The 14,233-nt window shown below is 51.7% G+C and overlaps 1 protein-coding gene across 2 annotated transcripts in view; it reads left to right on the top strand.

The window, feature by feature from the left end:
- Nucleotides 1–14,233, top strand: part of Tbc1d9b (TBC1 domain family member 9B) — a 38,897-nt gene that overhangs the window by 18,052 nt on the left and 6,612 nt on the right. Inside the window, exons 8-19 of one of the 2 annotated variants that reach the window (XM_028775872.1) lie at nt 1,272–1,433; nt 1,879–2,029; nt 2,606–2,820; nt 5,274–5,391; nt 6,424–6,709; nt 8,156–8,285; nt 8,402–8,500; nt 9,423–9,491; nt 11,158–11,398; nt 11,756–11,821; nt 13,599–13,670; nt 13,938–13,988. In XM_028775872.1, the coding sequence (XP_028631705.1) occupies nt 1,272–1,433; nt 1,879–2,029; nt 2,606–2,820; nt 5,274–5,391; nt 6,424–6,709; nt 8,156–8,285; nt 8,402–8,500; nt 9,423–9,491; nt 11,158–11,398; nt 11,756–11,821; nt 13,599–13,670; nt 13,938–13,988 (1,660 nt within the window). The remainder of the gene's footprint in view (nt 1–1,271; nt 1,434–1,878; nt 2,030–2,605; nt 2,821–5,273; nt 5,392–6,423; nt 6,710–8,155; nt 8,286–8,401; nt 8,501–9,422; nt 9,492–11,157; nt 11,399–11,755; nt 11,822–13,598; nt 13,671–13,937; nt 13,989–14,233) is intronic. The other variant, XM_028775873.1, reaches the window with a different exon arrangement.

Here is a 14,233-nt window from a genome sequence, read left to right as displayed (position 1 = left end):
GCTACTGAGCTGAGCATCCTGTAGAACACAGAACAACTCTACTACAAAGAATCACTGAGCCAAGTACAGTGACATGTCTCTGTGATCCTAACACTTGACAGTCTGAGATAGGAGAGTTACAGGTTCAGGGGCAGCTCAGAGAACTGGTAAGACCCTGTCTGGAAAACCAAGGGCTAGGGGTAGAGCGTGCACACAGCCCTGGCTTCCATTCCTGGCATCACTAAAAAGGAAGGAAGGGATATGATGGTGACATTGCCCACCTTCACCAGGCCCAGGGCCTCAGTGACAGGCCTAGAGTTAGCATCAAGCATTGTCTGTCCTGAGCACTGGTCATTGCTTCATCCAGAATGTTACTTTATTTCTGTTGGATACAGCTGTGTGTCCAGGTACCGAGAATAGAACAATGGTTAGACAAAACACATGCTCTTATGATCAGCGTGGCAATGGGTTAGTGATCCCAGAACCAGGGAGGCAGATGCAAGAGGATCCCTACAAATTCAAAACTAGCTTGAAATATATAGCAAGTTCCAGAACAGCCATGACTACATAGGGAGACCCTGTCTCAAAAAGCAAAAATGAAGGAAGTCTGGAGAGATGCTCTGTAGTTAAGAGCTCTTCTGGACACCTGAGCTTGGTTCCCAGTACCCATCACGACCACCTCTAACTCCAGCTCCAGGCACGACAGATACATACACACATTAAATAAAAAGTAAATTTAAAAGTATTTTAAAAGGCCCAAAACCAAAACACTCATATGCCTGTGGACTTTGTTATATTCTAGGGTTATTGATTGAAAAAGCAAACAAACAAAAACGGGATCTCTTGAAATTCTGTAAGAATCTGAGGGCATATTTCCTGTTTCTAAAAGAAACTCTCAGGGTTGGTAAGATGGCTCAGCAAGTAAAGTGCTTGCTGCCAAGCCTGGTGACCTGAGTTCAATCCTTGGAGTCCACATGGTGGGAGGAGAGACCTGTCGCCCATAGGTTGTCCTCTGACCTGCACACAAGTGCCATGGCACCTGCACACACTAAAAGTGTGGACCTTGCCTCCCATATGCTTACTGAAGCAGAACATGAATTCAAGAAGATCTGGGCAGCACCAGGAGGAAGAGCCAGTTGCTTTGAAGGGTGTTAACTGGCTAGCGTAGGTGGCTTTGGTTTCAGCCGGCCAGAGAAGAAATGCAGACTGGGCCCCATCTGCAGCCTCACATTTGGCCCCGCCAACCCTTGGGCGGCTTCGTTAGGGACTTCCCCTCTTGTTCTATTTTGTAGTCTCTCCCAACTCCTCAGGAGGCATCAGAGCCACCCACCAGCCCATCCTCTCCCCTCAGCAGCCCTCCGAGTTTCAGTACACAGGAGATTCCTACTACTTCCCAGGGCCTGCTCAAAGTCTTCCAGAAGAACTCACCCATGGAGGACCTTGGCGCCAAAGGGGTAAGGCCTGAGCACTCTCACTTCAGCTCGTGCCTGAGTTGAGACCTCAGGAGGAAGGCTGGAGCCACCTCTGGGCTGGGCCCTTGTGGCCAGCACCATCCCTCATGGCTTTGTCAGGGGGTGTGTGCCCTCTTGAGCTGCACTGGGCAGTGTCAGGTGGACCTGGAGCTTGGGGACAGACACTCTGCCTGGCTTGTGTTGGGGGGTGCTTTTCATCAGGGGCTCTGGGACTCTAATGGGAAGGGCCCTCTGCCGCTGAAGAGCTTAGGGGCCAGGATAAGTCCTCATCTCCTTTATAGCCATGGCTCTGAACCCTGAGCTTGCAGCCTCACTCCACAGGTAATTTCCACAGCAGGCTACTAGCCCAGAGAGGTGGAATGCTTGCCACCAAGGCCCCAGCACCAAAACTCTCTTCAGCTCCGCACTCCCGTGTTCCCTCTCTCAGGCCAAGGAGAAGATGAAGGAGGAATCCTGGAACATCCACTTCTTTGAGTATGGGCGTGGCATGTGCATGTACCGAACAGCCAAAACTCGGGAACTGGTCCTGAAAGGCATCCCCGAGAGCCTCCGAGGGGAGCTTTGGCTCCTCTTCTCTGGTGAGTGTGGCCCCATTGCCCCCTGCCTTGAATTGGCCAGGCTTAGCCCTCCCTCAAAGTTTTCTGTGTCTGATGCACGGAGTGAGCATGTCCTGAGCTTTCGTGAGACCTTGGGTCCCCTATCCCTAGTACCAAAAGGAAACTTGCCTCAGGTGACTTCCTCTGGTCCCTGCGCCAGCCCCCTGAAGTCAGCCAGAGGAGGAGCTGCCAGCTCTCTCAGAGAACTGGGAGTAAGGACTACAGCTACACAAGGGCCCAGAGCAGCAGACACAGCTAGCACAGGTGTTGTCAGTGGGTGGCAGCACTGTCAGAGGCAGGAAGATCCCCTTAAAGGCTGTTTTCCTTGGGACACGCTCTGACAACATACATACCTTTGGCCACTGGAGCATTTCAAGAGACAGGCCTTCTGAATTTCTCAGAAGAATCACCAGGGAAACTCGACCTCACACCTTGTAACTGATGGCAAAGTTCTCTCTCCTCCATGGGGTATTTGTGTCTCCAGTCAGCCCTGTCACTGTGGCCTACATCCCAGGAAGAAGAAAAGAAAGACAGCTGCTACTACCTTTGTCTCCCCAGGGGCCTGGAATGAGATGGTGACCCATCCCGGCTACTACGCTGAGCTAGTAGAGAAATCCATGGGGAAGTACAGCTTGGCTACTGAGGAGATTGAACGAGACCTCCATCGCTCCATGCCTGAGCACCCTGCTTTCCAGAATGAGCTTGGGATCGCTGCTCTCCGGCGGGTGCTGACTGCCTATGCCTTCCGAAACCCTACTATTGGCTACTGCCAGGTAATGGAACTTAGCAGGGGCCCTGAGGAAATCATCTCCTACCGTAGCCTCCTGGGGGCAGGTGCTGCCAATCCGAGCCTGTGATAGCCTTACTCATACTTGGTCCTGTTCCAGGTCTTCCCTGGAGGAAGAACCTAACCCGCCAAAAAGATGTAATTTAGCCAGGCATGATGGCCTCTGCCTGTAATCCTCACACCTGGGAGGCTGGGGCAAGAGGATTGCTGCAAGTTCAAGGTTTCCAGACCTTGTCTCAAAAACAAAGACCTCGTGCCTATACTCTCAGCACCTGGGAAATCCAGGCAGGAGGATCAGGTCACCAAAGCTACACAGAGTTCTGAGGCCAGCCTGAGCTACAGGAAACCTTGGTTTGTGCTTGCTGCTTGCTGGCTGGCTGGCTGGCTGGCTGGCTGGCTTGCTTGCTTGGCAGCTTGTTTTAAAAGGAGCTGTAGAGATGGCTTGAGGTTAAGAGTGTGCTGCTCTTCTAGAGGACCCGAGTTCAATTGCCAGCACCCACACCCAACAGCCTATAACAACAGCTCCAGGAGATTTGATGTCTCTGGCCTCCACAGACACACCCACACATGGACACCCTATACACATAATCTTTAAAAAAGAATAAGATAATGACTGTTCCCCTCAGCCATTTAGTAAGTTGTCATCTGTATGTTCCTTGTCTGAGACCAGGCAGAATTTCCTTTTCCTGTGTGTATAGTAAAGCATACATAATATAAAATTTACCGTTCCATTCGCTCTTAAGTGTGTGGCTCAGTGGCATTAAGTACATACACACCCTTAGGCAGCCACCTCCCAGCATGAAGACTGTACTAGCAAACAGACACCACTCCTAGATCCCACGCTCTCTCCTCCTCTGTGCCGTTCTCCATCTGTCTCTGGAGTTGATCGTTCTGGTATCTCATGTAAGTGTAATCGTACTGAATGAAGATGGGGACAGAACTGTTCGTATATATGGAGGAGGATGTTTACTGTGAACATGAGGGAGAGCACAGCCAGAGGCATGAGCCTGGACCAGCAGAATAAGCCTGCCCACGAGAGGAGAGCCAAGGAAGACTGAAAGAGAAAGGGGAGAGAGGGAGCAAAGAGAGGAGCTGAGTATGGAGAGACTTCACGTAGCCAGATGGCTGAGGTGGGGTCAAAAGCTGGGAAGGGAAGGAAGTGAAGCCCCGCCCCTAGGCTGGAGAGGCTTAGTATATGGGCGAGGTGAGAAGTGCTGAGGAAAGCCACAGGTACTGAGGGAGACTTGTCCTGCGTTTCTTTGAGATCATTTTATCCTTTTACATCTGACGTTTCACCTACTGTCCCCAAGAGCCATCACATGCCAGCATGAATCAGAATGTTCTTCATTTTTAAGGCTGGATAATATTCTGCTGTAGCTATATGTGATTTCTCTCTCTCCATTTCTGTTTGTTTGTTTGTTTGTTTGTTTTGTTTTGTTTTCGTTTTCGTTTTTTTCAATACAGGGTTTCTCTGTGTAGCCCTGGCTGTCCTGGAACTCACTCTGTAGACCAGGCTGGCCTCAAACTCAGAAATCCACCTGCCTCTGCCTCCCAAGTGCTGGGATTAAAGGCATGCGCCACCACCGCCCAGCTTTCTCTCTGTTTCTTAATGGACACTTGGGTCACTTGCACCTTAGGCTGCTGTGAAGCTCAGTGTATCAATGCCTGTTCAGTCTCTGCCTTCCGGCCACTGGCTGTGAACCCAGAGGTCAGTTTGCTGGATAGTGATCTGGGTGCGTCTTCTAAGGCACTTCCTCATCCCCACAGCGGCTGTGTCATTGTGCCTTGTCATCAGAAGGTCACAAGGGTCCAGTTCCTCTTTAACACGTGCTGATTTTATGCTCATAGGTGTGGTAGACTGTCTCACTAAGATTTTGATTTACGTTTCTGGTGGCTTTTGTCTAGTGATTCTAGTAGACTTTTCCTAGCCAGGTCAAATGGTTTTCTGTTGACCTTAGCTTATATCTGGATTTCAAGGAAACTGGTTTCCTAAAATTTAGCTGTTGTGTAAGACCAGTGTTCTGCATGATGCTACCAATCATAGAGGCCAGCAGACAGGTCTGAAATAATTTTTAAAATAACTTGCCCCCTTCTATGCTTCTTTTTGTTATCAGCTAATGTTGTGTATACCCTCCCCTGCAGGGCCCTGGCTACACACCCACACATCATCTTGACCCAGCCCACTAAGTGGAAGTGTTGACTGATGTCTTGTCTCTGTTTTCTTAATGCCTTCTGACCCACTTTGACAAAGCTGGCTGGTTGTCTCTGTCTCATTGATTTCTTGCAAATTGGCTTATTGGCAGATTTCCCAGGGTTGGTCAGGGGCTGTTTCTTGTTGTGGGGTGCTGGCTCTTTTCTGAAGGGGCAGACCATTTTGCTCTGTGGCCAGCAGAGTGAGACAGACACACTGAGACACGTTGTACTGTCTCTTCCTGGCAGGCAATGAACATCGTGACCTCTGTGCTCCTGCTCTATGGCAGTGAGGAGGAGGCCTTCTGGCTGCTGGTGGCCCTGTGTGAGCGCATGCTGCCTGATTACTACAACACCAGGGTAGTGGGTGAGTGTCCGAAGGGATCCCTTGCCTGAGCCTCAGCCTGCTCAGAAGCTCCACATGGGTGTGGCTGACCTTCCCCTGGCCACTCCACCCCAAGCCGTTCCCACTGAGACGTCCCTGCACCTCACGGTCGTCATGCAAGCTCCCACCTTACAGACTAGAAGCTGAAAACGGAGTGTGAGAAATGAGAGAAGCAAGCACAAATGCCCACCCCTCTGCCTCCAGGGTCTAGCTCCCACCTAGACTTCCTGAGGGTGCCCAGGACAACTGGACTGAGAGTCAGAGGCCATCACACATTCAGTGGGTTTTAAAAGTCTACCTAGAGCCCAAAAAAAGGAAATGACTTACAGATCTGTCTCAGCAGTCTGTGTTTAGCTCTCAGCTGTCCTCTGCTGTTTGGTGCCCAGGGTCACCATTCCTGGGGTCCTTTAGCTTTATATATGTTCAGAGCATTGGGAGAGGAGAGAGAAGCCACTGCTTACTTCTATTGTTTCTAGTGGGTAAAGTCAGCCTTTCCCAAAAGTCAGACGTCTGTAACCATAGGTTCTATGTCCACTGAATAGAAATACACAGAAGAAACTCCATCTGTACTGAACGCACCCAGACTTGTCCCCTTGTTCTTCTCCAGACAGTATATAATAGCTGTGTAGCTTTTCATAACATTACACCATAGTAGATATTATGAGTCATCCAGAAGTAACTTACAGTGTCCAACAGTGTGTGCATAGGTTTTGAGAAACTACTATGTATCCCCTGCATGTATCCTCATGGATGCCAAGGGACCACTGTATACTGAGCAAGTATTCCTTTCCACACAGTGGTGTGGAAACTATAGGAAGAATGATTACAAAGTGATTTGTTTCTTTCCGTTTTCTACATATGCACACCTCTCTGGCCCTGTAAGCAGAGATGGCAGGGTTGAGGTGGACAGGAACCACGTAGTGTCCCTGTACCCCAGGCCCCGGAATTCTCTGGGTCTCTGCTCAGGGCCCTGGAGCAGTGCTCATATTTGGCCTCCTGTCCCTCCCTCCTCAGGGGCCCTCGTAGATCAAGGCATCTTTGAAGAGCTCACGAGAGATGTCCTGCCCCGGCTCTCAGAGAAGATGCAAGACCTGGGTGTGATCTCCAGCATCTCGCTGTCCTGGTTCCTGACCCTCTTCCTCAGCGTCATGCCCTTTGAGAGCGCCGTGGTCATTGTTGACTGCTTTTTCTACGAGGGCATCAAGGTGATCTTGCAGGTGGCCTTGGCTGTTCTGGATGCCAACATGGAACAGCTGCTGGACTGCAGTGATGAGGGCGAGGCCATGACCGTGCTGGGCAGGTGACCATGCCAGGGGCTACTTCTGCTTCCAGGAAGCTGGCAGCAGAGCCCCTCCCCCCCCCCAGCCCCCAGTCAACATCTTGTGCTATGCCCCAAGTACCAGACTAGGGTAAGAGATGAGCCAGGAGCAGGGGACAACTGTCCTGGTGGGATCCAAGATGCTGCTAAGTGATTAGATCTGGGAGCAAACATAAGAGGCCAGTGGGCCTGAGTGTACTGGGCTGCAGGCTGCCACTCAGCTGTGTAGTCATGGGGAATTGACCCAGAGCAGACGTCCAGGGGTGACACTCATGTTGATGTCAAGAGACAGTGGCACAACAAAGCCTCAAACCTCTAGCCAAGGTGGGGAAGCACTTGCTTGTTTCTCAAAGCTGTCCTGGTTATCTCCTCCAAACTCAGCAGCTCTGCTCAGTGCCCATCCCCCAGAGAGAGCAGACCCACACAGGGCTTGTGGAATGGCTAGATGAACCTGTCACCAAGCTCACACTTACCCTGGCCTCCCCAAATACTCATCCCACCCAGGATCTCTCCCTGCACCCCTGATGTCTCAATGCATAGCTAACCCTCTCTGGGGCCAGGGCCTGCTTCAGGTGATCAAGTGGTCTCTGCTCTAGTCTCTTCCATACCTCACAAGACTCTGGTCAGATCTGACCTTGTCCTTCTTCTGGGCATGGGGAAATTTCCACTCTCATGGTTTTCCTCTGCACAAAGGAGCTTCCCAAGTCCCCAGTCTGGCTTTCAGCTCACCCCTTACCTCACCCTGACACTTACCCTGAATTCCTTATAGCCCAACCTGGAACACTGTGCTTGCCTGTTGAGCTATCCCAGGGCTGGTGGGACCCTGCAGAAAGACGGTTGTGGTCTACCTCCTAGCTAATATGATTCTTGGTCACCTGATGTTAAAGACACTTAGTTGTGGCCATAGTTATGCCTGGGTTTCATGTGTATGCCCTATAGTGGGAAGATTGAGTGTCTCCTCAGGAGTAGGCATCTGACCAGGGATGCCCACTGGGATGGGTTGGAACCAGAAAACCTTTTCTGCCATGAGTGTTAGGCTCATCCTAGAGAGCTTAGGAGAATGGGAAGGCCTGGTTTGAAGGCCTCAAACTAGCCAGCCATAGCAAGACCATGTCCCTGGAGAAACTGTTCACTGCATGGGTCTTGGCCAGACCCTGGTGACCCAGCAGAGAGGAAACACATTGTCCCTAAACTAGGTAGGCTCTGAAATCCACAGGCCCCTAGAAGACAACCTGGCATCCTCAGAGTTAGTGCTCAGATGTTAGTGAGCAGCAAGATCTTTTCTCTGCTGCTACCCTGATGCTCCCAGCCTAATCGTGGCCCCAAAAGACACAGCACTACTTCCTATAGGACTCCCAAGCCTGAACTCTGACCCAGCACTTGGCTGTGGCTGGTGGATCCTATACTGCTTCCGTTTGATCTCTACAGGTACCTGGACAACGTGGTCAACAAGCAGAGCATCTCCCCACCTATCCCACACCTCCACGCTCTGCTGACCAGTGGAGATGACCCTCCTGCAGAGGTGGACATCTTTGACCTCCTGAAAGTGTCCTATGAGGTCAGCTTCCTGCAGAGTCAGGCTGGCCAGCCTGTTCCCCAGGGCCTGTGGCTTTGGATGAACACAGAGACTCTACCCTCTGTCTTTGGTCTTACTGATTCTCCTTTGGCCTGTAGAAGTTCAGCAGCCTGAGGGCTGACGACATTGAACAGATGCGGTTTAAACAGAGGCTGAAGGTGATCCAGTCCTTGGAAGACACGGCCAAGAGAAGCGTGGTATGATCACTGGTGATGGCAATGGTAACCTCTGGCAGTAAGGGGCTACAGGGCTAGCCTTAGTGGGTGGCTTTTCCCAGTACCCTCTTCAGCCCCATCCTTCTCTGAACAGAGTGCAGGGTCCAATTTGTGCCCTATCCCTCCACTGCCTTGGTACCTTTGTCATGGCCAGGATGCTGTGTGGAAACCCACAGCACAGGAACTAGTGTGGGGAGATAGGGAGAGGCCCTGGCCACTCAGTGGGAATTTTTTTTTCACGTTGCACATGTAAGCCGCGGGTCTTCTGGACTAAGTCCTCCTGGCCTAGTTTTGGTGTAAGCTTCACTTCTGTCCTGGACAGTGCCACTCTGCCACTCTGGCTAGCCTGTACCCTATGCCCCTGCCTCAAGCCCTTGTCTTTGGCTGTTCAGGGACCTTTTGCCATCCCATGCTCTGTTTAAACCTGTTCTTAGTCCCTGCCCTTGGCCTCCATATTCTCAACCCTCCCTTCAGGATTACAGGGCACTCAGGGCACTTTGCTCACAAGGGAAAGACGTGACCAACTCTGCCTAACTGAAGTAAAAAGACCTAGTTGGCAAATTATAGGAACCCTTCCAGGTAGCTGAAGCAAAGAGGCCATCCATCACCCCATGTCCCTCAAAGGGTCCGTCAGGAGAGAAAGAGCCATCTAAGCACCCACCCCAGGAAGAGTTCCAGGGAGTGGGAACTAACCGGCAAGTAGTGGGGAGGGGCTAGCACACAGGCTGCCATCCCCTAAGTAGACCCACCCTCATGTGCTTGGCCACCAACGACAGCGAAGGACAGGCCACACCCTTGCCACCCTTTGCCACTGTTTAAGTGAGAAGTCTCCCAGAACAAGCCCTTGTCTGGACTTTCAGGAACTCGGCTCCCTCCTCTACCAACATTCCATCTTTCCTTCTAGGTCCGAGCCATACCAGGGGACATCGGCTTCTCCATTGAAGAGCTGGAGGAACTTTACATGGTGTTTAAGGTGACATTGAGCACAGGGGTGGGTGGAGTTCCCCTCCTAGTCTCTTAAGTCTCAAACAGCAGCGCCTAGCCAGGAAACCCCTTGTCCTAGTTGTAGTTCCTGTGAAGCATGTGTGGCAGAAGTGAATCTTTCTTGGCAGTTAGTGAACAGTGTGCACAGGGGCACCTCAGGTGTCACTCCTGGAGCTATTTCTTGTAGAGAAAGGGTCCCTCATTGCCAAGAGCTTACCAAGTAAGCTAGGATGTCTGGCCCCTGAGCCCCAGTCTCCTGCTTCTGCCTCATAGTGTTGTGATTCTAAGAGCACCACTCCATAAGCACCGTTGTTGTTTTGTGTTTCAAGACAGGGTTTCTCTGTGTATCCCTGGCTGTCCTGGAACTCACTCTGTAGACCAGGCTGGCCTTGAACTCACAGGGATCTGCCTCCTGGGATTAAAGGTGAACGCCACCACTGCTTGGTGCAGCCTTTTTTTTTTTTTTTTTAGATCTCATGGTTACATGTACTAATTTATTGTGTGTATACATGTGCCATGGTGCATGTAAAGAGATCAGAGGACAACTTGTGAGTGTAGCTTCTCTCCTTTTACTGTGTGTTCCAGGGATCAAACTCATGGCATCCCACTTGTCCACAAGCACCTTTATTCCCTGAGCTCTGTTGCCAGCCCCACACACCAAGCCTTTTCATGTTGGTTCTGGGGACCAAAGTTAGGTTCTCATGCTTGTATTGCAAGCAGTGTACTGACTGAACTCCAATAGAACACTCCTAAATAGCAGGGAAAACAACAACAACAAAAATTCAACCGAACTCACACAGAAGAGGAAACACACCTACTCATTTAACTGAAGTTAATGCTTCAGTTATGGCTGAGTCGAGGTACTGAGACTGGCTGTGATGCTTGTCCATCTCTGTTAACCTTTGGGCTGCTTTTCCTGTATGACTGTCTTAAGCAGCTCCTGGGTCAGGCTCCCAGGGCCCAGGTGAAAACAGAATTTTCTTTCTAAATAGTTTTAGCAAAAGACACAGACAGATCAGGCACTGGGATGACTCAACCTAGGTGCTGTAGCTAAGGGGTGGTTTGGACTGCAACAAACCAGTGGTGGTGGATAACCTACAGCCTTGTAAGTCCTGGCCCATGGGTGAGTCTGCACACAAATCTCAGGTGTATCAAATGGAGGGGAAGGGGGGGGGGGACAGGGAGAAAGATAAAAGTTCACACTCCCTCTGGTTTGGTTTGGTTTTGGCTTTGGTGGTGTGGAGTTGGTTGACTGATGGAACAAGTGATTAGTTGGGTATTTTGTTCTGTTTGGTTTTGAGCTGGGTTTTCTCTGCATTGCCTGGGCTTGCTTCACACTGAATTCTGGAGGTCCAGTGATCTTCCTGCCTCCATTTCTTGAGTACTGAGACTGTGGGTCCACATCGCCAGTTCCTGTGGTCCTTTCCAGCTACTTGGGTTCAGTTGCCAAGGTGGCCACACTGTTTCAGAACAGTCAAGTCCATGAGGCCCTGTTCACCTCCTCTGCTGTGCACTAGAGTAAGGGTTCCAGTGAAAGCTGAGGTCTCTGGCCAGAGCTCACTACCCTAAGAGTGTGGACAGATCAGGGAAGGCACCCTGGTAATCCTGAGAGCCAGGGCCCCAAAGGCCATCTCACCAGATGGTGTCCCCTGCAGGCCAAGCATCTGGCAAGCCAGTACTGGGGTGGTAACCGCTCAGCAGCCATCCACCGAGACCCCAGCCTGCCCTACCTGGAGCAGTACCGGATCGATGCCAGCCAGTTTCGGGAGCTCTTTGCCAGCCTGACGCCTTGGGCCTGTGGCTCTCACACGCCTGTGTTGGCAGGCCGCATGTTCCGCCTCCTGGATCAAAACAAGGACTCACTGATCAACTTCAAGGAGTTTGTGACAGGGATGAGTGAGTGTCTCACCCATCTTTCAAGCACCAGCCAGTGCAGCTGTCCCTCATGAGGCCAGCAGAGGGCGGCCTTGAGCCCTTGCCTATGACAGACCTGAGCAGTTTCTTCTACTGTCCCTCTCCATCAGTTTGGGGCTCTGGCCCCAAAGAAGGCTAAGCTTTTCCATAGGGTCTTAGGAAAGCAGGAGTCCCAGGGCTCATGTGATCGTTCCTGTAGACCTGGCTAGGGAAGAACCAAGCCTTCCCAGAGTGTGGAGTCTCCATTAGAACCCACAGGAACGGTATGGGGATATGGCCTGCAGTGTGTCCCTGGAGCCTTCTTGCCAAGCATGTCCCCTCCCTGGCCTTGCTCCACAGGTGGGATGTACCATGGAGACCTCACAGAGAAGCTCAAAGCGCTCTACAAGCTGCACCTGCCCCCAGGTGAGTGACTTCAGGCTTCCTGCTGTGGGCCTTTCTGGTCCCTGAGGCTGTCTATCTCTGGAGATGTACCACTGAACTACCAGCATACCACTGGATGGTTGTGGCCAAGAGAGAGAGATTAAGTGGAAGGGAGGCTCCAGGGCCCAGTGTGGGTGAAGGTCCAGGGCTGAGGTCCACCCTGTGGTCTAAGCACAGGCCCAGGATGGGGAAAGGGCACGAGGGAAGATCCCAATTGAGCTCCTCAGCCCGTCAAGCAGGGCAACACAACTCAGAATCCACATCAGGGAGAAGGCTGTGGTGGAGGTGCCACTGTGACACTGGGTCCTAAACTCTGTTCTTAACGTAATTGTTACCCAAAGGTCCCTGTTTGTCCCAAGACAGCCTGGGATACTGCCTAGGCCACCTGCAGGTCCTGTCACATGTCCTCAGGGGTCCACTTCCTTCCTCTCAGTAGTGGAGCTGTTGTTAGGATAGGATGTTTCCTGTGGGCAGCTGGTGTGAGCCAAGCAGAGATGCTCAGTGAAACTGGCCAGCACGTGACTCCAGCATCCTTCATGTGTGGCCAGAGTTCAGGACAGCCCCTAAGAAGATTTCCTTTAGCAGGAACCAGATCCAGAAAGATGACTGATGGCCCAGGGCACCACGCTTCCTCTGGTGGAAGCCTCTAGGCTCCCAGTTCCCTTGTCTGGGTCCTCCCCCTGAGTAATTCGCACACAGCAGCATCTGCCTTCAGAATTGGCCCAGAGTGAGTTTGGGGTTGTAAGGCTGTGACCATTGCTCACCTTGCATCCTGTCTCACTGTGTGCAGTAGTGCCCAGTTCACTAATCAGAGATTCCCCAATGATGGTTGTGCTGGCAGAGCTGAAGGACTCTTGGTGCACAGCTCTCAAGCAAGGCTAGCTTGCAGCTGGTGAGAGCTGAAAGGCCTGGGCTGCATCAGAAAACCGGGCTGTGCCCACCATCTAAGTGACTTAGCCTGCTTCATCCAGGTACTGGACTGCTCAGGTCTGACCACCTGTGTGTGCCTTACCTGGTTAGTCCTTCCCTGCTCCCCAAGCCCTACCACATCCCCTCCATACAGCAGGAATGGTAAAGTCCCACGGACACACAGCCTTGGGCATCTGAAACCTCAGGTTGCAGTCAGCCACTACCAGCAAATGTAGAGTGTGGGACAGGCTGGGATATATTGATGTGGTACAGTTACCACAGTATAAAGTAAAATGAGTCAAGAGATTGTATGTGTGTGTTTGTATGTGTGTGCACACACTCGAGTGCTCAACCATAGGCGTGTAAAATGTCCCAAAGGGATCTGCTGAGCCAGGTCACCGTGTGTAGGAGGATAACTGAGTTTACCAGGCCCCTGGATTTATGGATTATTTTCTCACCCAGCACATGTACCACATTTCCCAAAACAGTTATCAGGGACTTAGCTCAACCATAGAACAAGTGCTTAACATATGGGATAACCTGGGGTTCAATCCCCAGCACACACACACACACCACATTGTCAAAATCAAGGTAGCAAGTCAAACACATCTGTAATCCCATACTCAGGAGTCTGAGGCTGGAGGATGGAGTGTTAGAGGCCTGCCTGTACTACAGAGTGAGGTCCTGCCTCACAAACAAGTATGTCACCAACTCTACTAAAATTGTCAGGAGTTACAATGAAAGTTGTTCAGCCTTGTGGGACATGATTGGGGGAGGGTGGCCTTTTCTTCTTTGACTAGAAATCGGAAGTCTTCCTGTGTCCTCACTTGTTGCTTCTCTTGGAACACAGCTCTGATCCCAGAGGAAGCGGAGTCAGCCCTGGAGGCCGCCCATTATTTCACAGAGGATAGCTCCTCAGAAGGTGAGCCACTACTGAGACACCCAGCACACCCATCCATGAGTCTGCAGCTCTCACGCTCTCCATGGGGCCTGTGTAGGAAGCCAGCAGTCCCACTGTGGGCTCCCTGAGCATGCCACCCTGGGGTGCTCCCTGGGAGGGCCCCATAACACTTCCTGGGCCAAGCTGGCCCCTGTAGACATTCTCAACTGTTGTTTCTCTTGCATCTCTGTCTCCCTGGACTTGGGCTTCTCCCTCTGCCCTCTACACATCCTCTGCTGTCCCCTCCAGCATCTCCTCTGGCCTCAGATCTGGATCTTTTCCTGCCCTGGGAGGCTCAAGGTCAGTCCCTAGAGGGCAGGGGTGACCCTTTTGCCTCTGGGCTTCGTCTTCCTTTACTCAGAAGCCTGGAAGCTTTCACGTCCCTGGAACTCTTTGAAACTTCGTCCTGTGGGGATGAATCCTGAAAACAACCAGGGACCCAGCTGCTTCTGGTGGGGGCAGCCTGCTGTAGATGGTCAATGAGCTACTTCTGGTGGGGGCAGCCTGCTGTAGACGGCCAATGAGCTACTTCTGGTGGGGGCAGC

The sequence above is a fragment of the Grammomys surdaster genome, unplaced genomic scaffold (assembly GCF_004785775.1).
Source record: "Grammomys surdaster isolate TR1022 unplaced genomic scaffold, NIH_TR_1.0 262, whole genome shotgun sequence".
NCBI classification, from domain to species: domain Eukaryota; kingdom Metazoa; phylum Chordata; class Mammalia; order Rodentia; family Muridae; genus Grammomys; species Grammomys surdaster.
This window is presented reverse-complemented; position numbering and strand designations above follow the sequence as displayed.